The 10,632-nt window shown below is 35.5% G+C and overlaps 1 protein-coding gene across 1 annotated transcript in view; it reads right to left on the bottom strand.

Annotated features, from left to right (window-relative positions):
* The window catches only part of LOC107750416 (folliculin-interacting protein 2-like), a 33,004-nt gene that overhangs the window by 15,526 nt on the left and 6,846 nt on the right, over window positions 1-10,632 (bottom strand). The window contains exon 2 of the mRNA XM_016565777.1: window positions 1,392-1,515. Coding sequence (XP_016421263.1) covers window positions 1,392-1,515 — 124 coding nt within the window. The remainder of the gene's footprint in view (window positions 1-1,391; window positions 1,516-10,632) is intronic.

Raw genomic sequence — 10,632 nt, 5'->3', positions numbered from 1 at the left:
CTCACAGACCCCCACCCCCCCACCACAGACCACATTAGCAACTTACCGGCTCGGATGTGTCCAGTTTATGTATTGCTTTGGAGTCAAAGAGAACCTGGCGCCCTCTTCTCTCACAGTCTTGATACACTATCAACCTGATCTGAGCTAGATCAAACTCAGCAGATGCCCAACTAAAAGAGAGAGAAACACAGGTCACTGTGATCAAAACATTCAAAAAGAGAGAACAATACTTACTCTACAACATCTATTGTCAACAACAACAACATTTGAGCCAAAAATAGGTTTCTGACCCTTTCAAAATGACTAACTTTCAATTATTCAACAAATAAAATAAGCAAAATATTGGAAATTCACCCTTTATTTATCCGAATTTTCAGAATTTTCAGTAAATTAGAGCTATCGATTAAATTTGGAGTGGGTAACATTTTTTGATGTTTGATTAAAAATATTAAAAATGAGTTAAAACAGTAATATTTGGAAATATTATTATATTTTAAAATAACCGTTTACTATTTTAATATATTGTAAAATGTAATTTATTCCTGTGACGCAAATCATAATTTTCAGCATCATTACTCCAGTCTTCAGTGTCACATGATCCTCCAGAAATCATTCTAATATGCCGATTTGCTGCTCAAGAAACATTTCTGATTAGTATTAATGTTGTCGCTTAATATTTTTTGTGGAAACTGTGATATATTTTTTTCTGGATTCAATGATTAATAGAAAGTTTTGTTTAAAATAGAAATTTTGTGTAAAAGTCTTTACCGTCACTTTTGATCAACTGAATGCATCCTTTCTGAAAAAAAAGTATTATTATTTTAAAATCTTACAGATCCCAAACTTTTGAACTGTAGTGTACATTTTTGGGCTTTTCCTCACACAAAACTATTTTATGGCTTCGGAACACTTGGAATATAGCGCATGACTCGTTTGGACTATATTTATAGTGCTATATTTGTCATTTCTGAGCTTGGCACTCTAATGATGGGATCCATTTTATTTTATTTATTTATTTTTTTGCATGTGTTAAGAACAATAGAATATATCCTACGTCATCCACCTTCCAGAAAAAAGTCTGATTTCCCAAGACATGACCCCCTTAAAACATCCTTAACATGAAAAGTGTATAATAAAAACATTTCTAAATTATACCAAAACTTCATATTCAATCAAACCTCAGTAAACAGTAATATCAATCCAAGATACAACACACCCACACCCACACCCACCCACACACACTCTCATGAGTGTTAAATGCTTTGACCCAGTTAGCTGAGCAGTCACACCTGTCATGAGATCCAAACAAGCTGGATTAGAGCATGTGACTCCTCCCAAAACAGTGCTCACAGACCCCCACCCCCCCACCACAGACCACATTAGCAACTTACCGGCTCGGATGTGTCCAGTTTATGTATTGCTTTGGAGTCAAAGAGAACCTGGCGCCCTCTTCTCTCACAGTCTTGATACACTATCAACCTGATCTGAGCTAGATCAAACTCAGCAGATGCCCAACTAAAAGAGAGAGAAACACAGGTCACTGTGATCAAAACATTCAAAAAGAGAGAACAATACTTACTCTACAACATCTATTGTCAACAACAACAACATTTGAGCCAAAAATAGGTTTCTGACCCTTTCAAAATGACTAACTTTCAATTATTCAACAAATAAAATAAGCAAAATATTGGAAATTCACCCTTTATTTATCCTCAACCTGCGAATTTTCAGTAAATTAGAGCTATCGATTAAATTTGGAGTGGGTAACATTTTTTGATGTTTGAGTCTCTTGATTAAAAATGAGTTAAAACAGTAATATTTGGAAATATTATTATATTTTAAAATAACCGTTTACTATTTTAATATATTGTAAAATGTAATTTATTCCTGTGACGCAAATCATAATTTTCAGCATCATTACTCCAGTCTTCAGTGTCACATGATCCTCCAGAAATCATTCTAATATGCCGATTTGCTGCTCAAGAAACATTTCTGATTATTATTAATGTTGTCGCTTAATATTTTTTGTGGAAACTGTGATATATTTTTTTCTGGATTCAATGATTAATAGAAAGTTTTGTTTAAAATAGAAATTTTGTGTAAAAGTCTTTACCGTCACTTTTGATCAACTGAATGCATCCTTTCTGAAAAAAAAGTATTATTATTTTAAAATCTTACAGATCCCAAACTTTTGAACTGTAGTGTACATTTTTGGGCTTTTCCTCACACAAAACTATTTTATGGCTTCGGAACACTTGGAATATAGCGCATGACTCGTTTGGACTATATTTATAGTGCTATATTTGTCATTTCTGAGCTTGGCACTCCCTGTTCGTCATTCACTGACACTGCATGTAAAAGAGAAGCATGAACATTCTTCAAAATATATTTTTTGTGTTGCATAGAAAGAAAATCTGGAAGGACATGCGAGCGAGTAAATAATGACAGCTTTCATCAAACCCATAAAACTGCAAGAACTTTCAATGAAGCAAGAAATATTTAATTGCACCATACGTAATAAGCAAAAACACATTTTCTTCACACACATACACACCCCTACCTGCTTTCCATCCTGGTGTATGATAAAGTGATCAGACATTAATTTCCAGCCTCCAAGCACTACATATACATCCAAAATAGATATAAATAACAATCACAAGATGCCCGAAACTGGCCAAGAGAGCGGCTGAAGGCACGAAAAGTGGACCATTCACACAGTTGCATGTTTCTTCTATTAAACATCAGAAGATCACCATAGTCTAACGACGGAAAACACAGGCACACAGTCTCCATCTCCGCTTGTCTGAGCTCTGAGTGCACAAGTCACACAAAACCTCACACACACACGGTGTCGGCAGCACCCCTTCTCTCTGACTGCGTAGATGATGCAGTGTGTTTGTTTTATCAGTGTCGATGTGTGAGTTGGCAATCACTATGTGTCTGCTTGCGTCGAGTGTACAAACTTTGTATATGGACTGCTTAGTGTTAGTGTGTGTTAGATTATATGTTGCTCAGTCTTTTGTAACCCAGCTGCTGGACAATACATTGCTATGCACAGGCTCCCTTTATCCTTCACACACACACTCACACACACAGAGGGCAACCAAACCCTTACAGAAACCAGTTTACATTATATTTGTTTCACTATATTTGTGAGGACATTTTCAAACATTTGTCCCTCATATGTGTAGCCAAATTTGTACACACACACACACACACCTAACTAACAGTGATTCCGTTTTAAAAAGCAAAGAACAACTCTTAATGAATTAGCCTCTGCACAAGTCACACAAAACCTCACACACACACACACACACACACACACACGGTGTCGGCAGCACCCCTTCTCTCTGACTGCGTAGATGATGCAGTGTGTTTGTTTTATCAGTGTTGATGTGCGAGTTGGCAATCACTATGTGTCTGCTTGCGTCGAGTGTACAGACTTTGTATATGGACTGCTTAGTGTTAGTGTGAGTGTGTGTTAGACTATATGTTGCTCAGTCTTTTCTAACCCAGCTGCTGGACAATACATTGCTATGCACAGGCTCCCTTTATCCTTCACACACACACACACACACACAGAGGGCACAGGCTCTCTTTATCCTCTCTTACTGAGACTTTGCGTGAGTGTGTGTGTGCCAGTATATAAGAGCCTCTCTTACTGAGACTTTGCGTGAGTGTGTGTGTGCCAGTATATAAGAGAGAGACAGAGGGATGGAGGGAAAGAGAGAGAGAGAAAAACACTTGCTTGGGATGGTACTGCCACTACAGTTTAAATTGTTATAAAAATGAATAAATAAAATATATGTAATATATCAAATAAATGTTCTTTTAAACTTTCTTTTCAAAGATGCCTAAAAAAGTTTCACTGTTTCCAAAAATATACTAAGCAGCACAGCTGTTTTTAACATAAGTAATAACAAAATTATTCTTGACCACCAAATCAGCATATTAGCATGGTTTCTGAACAATCACGTGACACTGAAGACTGAACCCCAAACCTTTGAATAATAGTGTTCTTTTTGCTATATCTCTGAACAAATGAGTTGAAAATGCCATCAAGCCATCATAAAGAAAAAAGTTTGGACTACTAAAATGTTTTAACATTTTCACTTGATTATCTTTATCTAACCTACAGGTCAAAACAGTATTTAAACTAAATATTTGAGCAAATAATGCTAATACAAACATGAGAAATTGTATGAAAGTGTTTGCAACCGCAAAATTCCACCATAAGACACAATTCAATAGCAATACACACGCGCACACTGTTATTCTGTCTCTCTCTTTGTTACAAAAGCTGAAGAGCTGAATAAACAGACCAATCATGTGACAACTTACTGACAATAAATCACACTCTGTTCAGAGAGCCAGAGACATTCAATAACAACTGTCTAGATGGATGAGTATAGATGGGTTGACATAAAAAAAAATCAGCTTTGATTTCATATTTCTACAGTGAAAATATATTAAGCATATTGTGAAGAAAATACAGTTTCCACAAAAAAACAATTTGAGTAAATAATTTTGCCAAAAAGTCATAACTTGATTTGTTTTTGACCATTTTCCTTCGCATGTGAACTGAGAACCATTTTCTTTGTTAATAGCCTTTTTGCAAAATCTTGTGACACTATCATAAAACAAGCTGTGCAGAAACCATTAAAGTCAAACCGTTGTGATCACTGACTTAAAAAAACTTCAGCTGAACATTCCTAATGATGGGATTCTTCAGAAGGGCATGCAGAGCTGCAGGTGCTACACAGTCAGGAACAATTCAAGGTTTTCCACATTTTATTCTTATTATAGGTTCTTATTATAGAATCTGTCCTATGTCTTCCTTATTACCTCACTGTGACTGAATTGCTGTCTGATTTCTGAAAGAAAATTCTGAAGACATGACCCCCTTAAAACGCCCTTAACATGAAAAGTTTATATATATACTTTATATTTATATATATATACACTTGTTTATATGTTTATATATATAAGTTTATATTGGATTGGTAAACAGTACCAATCCAAGATACAACCCACACACACGAGTGTTAAACGCTTTGACCCAGTTAGCTGAGCAGTCACACCTGTCATGAGATCCAAGCAAGCTGGATTACAGAGCATGTGACTCCTCCCAAAACAGTGCTCATAGACCCCCCCCCCACACACACACCACATTAGCAACTTACCGGCTCAGATGCATCCAGTTTATGTATTGCTTTGGAGTCAAAGAGAACCTGGCGCCCTCTTCTCTCACAGTCTTGATACACGATCAATCGGATCTGAGCTAGATCAAACTCAGAGGATGCCCAACTAAAAAAGAGAGAAACACAGGTCACTGTGATCAAAACATTCAAAAAGAGAAAATAATACTTACTCTACAACTTCTAGACTGTCACAAAAAAACAAACTATAAGCCAAAAAACAGGCTTCTGGTTATTTGAAAATGATTTTAACTTCCAATTCTATAACAAATAAAATAAGCGGCAAAAAAAATCAACTGGAAATAGTTCACTTGAAACATTCTGTCATTCACCCTCATGCTATTCCAGTGAATATTCAGTGAAGTACATCTTACACTACCATTCAAGTTTGGGGGTGGTAAGATTTTTAATTAATTTTGAAAGGTGTCACTCAATCAAAAAAGACACATTGAATATATGTTAAAATGTAATTTATTCCTATGATGGCAAAGCTGAATTTTTAGCAGTCGTTACTCTAGTCTTCAGTGTCATGATCCTTCAGAAATCATTCTGATATGCTTTTCTCTCATTTTCTGCTCAAGAAACATTTCTTATTATTATCAATGTTGCTGCCTAATATTTTTGTGGAAACTGTGATAAAAAAATTTTTTGATTCTATGATTAATAGAAAGTTTAAAACAACAGCTTTCATTTGAAATAGAAAGTTTGTGTTAAAGTCTTTATCATCACTTTTGGTCAATTTAATCCATCCTTGCTGAAAAAAAAAGTGTTGATTTCTTTTCTTTCTTTCTTTTTCTTACTGACCCCAAACTTTTGAACGGTAGTGTACATTTTGTTTTTTTCATCACACAAAACTATTGTAGGGCTTCGGAACACTTGGAATATAGCACATGACTCCTTTGGACTATATTTATAGTGCTATATTTGTCATTTCTGAGCTTGGCACTCCCTGTTCATCATTCACTGACATTGCATGTAAAAGAGAACCATGAACATTCTTCAAAATTTCTTTTTTGTGTTGCACAGAAAGAAAATTTGGAAGGACATGAGCATGAGTAAACAATGACACCTTTCATTTTTGGGCGAACTATTCCTTTCATCAAAACCACAAAGCTGCAAAAACTTTCAATAAAGCAATACACATATAATTGCACCATTGCAAAAATAAATTTTCTTCTCACAAATAGACATACCCTACCTGCTTTCCATCCTGGTGTATGATAAAGTGATCAGACATTAATTTCCAGCCTCCAAGCACTACATATACATCCAAAATAGATATAAATAACAATCACAAGATGCCCGAAACTGGCCAAGAGAGCGGCTGAAGGCACGAAAAGTGGACCATTCACACAGTTGCATGTTTCTTCTATTAAACATCAGAAGATCACCATAGTCTAACGACGGAAAACACAGGCACACAGTCTCCATCTCCGCTTGTCTGAGCTCTGAGTGCACAAGTCACACAAAACCTCACACACACACACACACACACACACACACGGTGTCGGCAGCACCCCTTCTCTCTGACTGCGTAGATGATGCAGTGTGTTTGTTTTATCAGTGTCGATGTGTGAGTTGGCAATCACTATGTGTCTGCTTGCGTCGAGTGTACAAACTTTGTATATGGACTGCTTAGTGTTAGTGTGTGTTAGATTATATGTTGCTCAGTCTTTTGTAACCCAGCTGCTGGACAATACATTGCTATGCACAGGCTCCCTTTATCCTTCACACACACACACACACACACAGAGGGCACAGGCTCTCTTTATCCTCTCTTACTGAGACTTTGCGTGAGTGTGTGTGTGCCAGTATATAAGAGAGAGACAGAGGGATGGAGGGAAAGAGAGAGAGAGAAAAACACTTGCTTGGGATGGTACTGCCACTACACACTGACAAACACAAACACACAGACCCTAGAAGTTATATTAGTAAGAACTCCTTATAAACACAATGGTTTTTACACTAAAATAACACTATATCCTAAACCAAACCCTTACAGAAACCAGTTTACATTATATTTGTTTCACTATATTTGTGAGGACATTTTCAAACATTTGTCCCTCATATGTGTAACCAAATCTGTACACACACACCTAACTAACAGTGATTCCGTTTTAAAAAGCAAAGAACAACTCTTAATGAATTAGCCTTTATGACACATCCTTTTTGGTCCCATTCGTCGATATTTGTGATGTCACAAATCCCGGAAAATATGCGCTGTAGTCCAATCGAGTCGTTCGTTGTAGTTTTTGAAAAGTGATTTCTATTAAATAAAATATCTCCTTTTGAATTGGACTTTGAGCGTTGTAACTTTGCAGATCTTTTTTATGCTCAAACAGCAACATTACAGACTAACTAAAGTTGAAAAAGTGAAAACGCATAATAGGACCCCTTTAAGGCTGCTCCATTGCTGATTATTATTATTTAGGCAGAAGCAACGCAACATCATAAGCGAGACTCTGGTATTAGTGGCTGAGGTTGGTCAAAGCTGCATATTTTAGTACATATTTTATATTTTCTTGTTTGTTTATTCATTTTTAGCACAGAAGTTGAAAAGTCTCAGAGTCTGGGTTACACACTCAGCTGTGTAACAACACTTCAAGAACTACAACATTACTATACACATCACACATGCACACATGCACATGCAAAACACTCTTTAGAGCAGATTCCGCTCATAAGCAAACAAAAAGGTTACCATATTTGTATAGTGGCCCAAAAAGTGCGTGCGCGCACACACACACACACACACACACACACACACACATTTTGAATTGGACTTTGAGCGTTGTAACTTTGCAGATCTTTTTTATGCTCAAACAGCAACATTACAGACTAACTAAAGTTGAAAAAGTGAAAACGCATAATAGGACCCCTTTAAGGCTGCTCCATTGCTGATTATTATTATTTAGGCAGAAGCAACGCAACATCATAAGCGAGACTCTGGTATTAGTGGCTGAGGTTGGTCAAAGCTGCATATTTTAGTACATATTTTATATTTTCTTGTTTGTTTATTCATTTTTAGCACAGAAGTTGAAAAGTCTCAGAGTCTGGGTTACACACTCAGCTGTGTAACAACACTTCAAGAACTACTACATTACTATACACATCACACATGCACACATGCACATGCAAAACACTCTTTAAGAGCAGATTCCGCTCATAAGCAAACAAAAAGGTTACCATATTTGTATAGTGGCCCAAAAAGTGCGCGCGCGCGCACACACACACACACACAGTGTACCTGTTCCATGAAGCGTCCTCTGGAATGAACAACCTCCTTGCATTGTTTTTCTTGCGACCCTTAATCTTCATCTTCACAGGTATTCCACTCAGTACACTACAGAGAGTGTGTGTGTGTGTATGCATACGTGCACACGTACACTCATCCGCTATCACACATGCACACATGCACATGCAAAACACTCTTTAGAGCAGATTCCGCTCATAAGCAAACAAAAAGGTTACCATATTTGTATAGTGGCCCAAAAAGTGCGTGCGCGCACACACACACACACACACACACACACACACACACAGTGTACCTGTTCCATGAAGCGTCCTCTGGAATGAACAACCTCCTTGCATTGTTTTTCTTGCGACCCTTAATCTTCATCTTCACAGGTATTCCACTCAGTACACTACAGAGAGTGTGTGTGTGTGTATGCATACGTGCACACGTACACTCATCCGCTTTCTCTAAAAATGCATTCTTACTTTGCCTAGAAGTAAGTTCTCCAAATCAAATGACATTCATGAAATCAAAAGAAGACAAAATAGAATGATGGGGAGATTCAGATTCAGGAGAGACAGAAGTTTTTTTGGGCAGCATGTGTTCAGAGACTGAAGGGTTTCTACACTTATCTATCTGATGACTGACTGAATACAGCTCAAACGTCACATGACTGTCATGCACACCCTCTCACAAAGCATGTGATCCAAACACAGTCATAGGACACTCTCACTGGCTAAAGTTGCATACCTCAGCAAACAAACTAACATGTACTCTTTGCTAACACTAGGCATGCATGTTGCAACAAATATCAGTCATATGCTTCACCCCAAAGAGAGAGTGAACTTTTTCAAAAAGTAAAGGTGCACTTTAATTTTCCCTCAAAAAATAAATATTACTTTTGAGATCATATCAGTAGCCTATTAAAAGCAGATTTATTTTACAAGGAGCGGGTCTCCTAACGGGGGCAGCCATTTTGAGATCATGTGACCATCTGAAGTCTACTGGCTTTGTCTAATGATAGAGGGTTTCTGAGATACTTTTACTTACAGAATAAACTGATGGACTGCGCATTTCTACAATGGCATAAAAACGTTTGCGCTATACTGTATTAACGCCACTAGCTGCATTGTTGTTATTGTTTATAAAACTATTGAAATTGTTTTCGGTAATTAAAATAAAGCTGAAATAAAGCAAAATATAAATCTTAGATTAAAAAAACGTGTTTGTTGCCCTGGCAAATAACAGAAATCAATACTTTTAAGTACTAAAATTAGTAAAACTGAAATAAAAATAAATTTAAACTATTAAAATTAAATAGAAATACTTAAAAACAAATGTCAAAAGCACATCAAAATTATAATACTTTAAACTAAAAACTAAAATGAAAACTGAAAATATAAAAATAAAATATAAATCGAAACATGAATAAATAATGTAACGGTATATATAAATAATACTAAAATAGCACGGACTAGGTGCCAGTATAAGTCCAAAATAACATGGCACAACACTGTTGTTTTCATTAAGACTATTAATGATATTATTATTATTATCAGCTATGTTATTATCATTGTTATCATTGAGACTATTAAAATTAAGTTTCCAGTAATTAAAATAAAGCTGAAATAAAATATAAATCTTACATTAAACAGCTATTAAAAAACGAAATTATTAATCTATAAATATTGAGGAAATATTAGAAATATTGCATTTGCAACTAAGTGAAATAAGTTGAAGTACTAAAATTAATAAAACTAAAAATGAATAAGCTAAACAGCATAAATAAACAACTGATAAAAATGTCAAAAGCACAACAAAATTACTAAAACTTTAAATTAGCAACTAAAATGAAAACTAAAACTAAAAAAAGATAATTCAAAATATTAATAAATACTATAATAGTACATAAATAATACTAAAATAATACGGACTAGGTGTCAGCATAAGTCTAAACTAACATAGCCAGCAGCACATCATAAAGTAAACAAAAATTTCATTGCACTTTCATTGTATTTCTTAAAAAGCCTCAAGTTCTTTTAATTTAGTAAACATAAATATCACACAAACAACAATTATATTTCTAATGTAAAAACTTAAAGGGGTCATATGATGTTGCTAAAAAGAGCATTATTTTGTGTATTTGGTGTAATGAAATGTGTTAATGCGGTTTAAGGTTCAAAAAACACATTATTTTCT

The sequence above is a fragment of the Sinocyclocheilus rhinocerous genome, unplaced genomic scaffold (assembly GCF_001515625.1).
Source record: "Sinocyclocheilus rhinocerous isolate Xijiao unplaced genomic scaffold, SAMN03320098_v1.1 scaffold1, whole genome shotgun sequence".
Classification (NCBI taxonomy): domain Eukaryota; kingdom Metazoa; phylum Chordata; class Actinopteri; order Cypriniformes; family Cyprinidae; genus Sinocyclocheilus; species Sinocyclocheilus rhinocerous.
The sequence above is the reverse complement of the archived record's forward strand: the minus strand, read 5'-3'. Positions and strand labels throughout refer to the sequence as shown.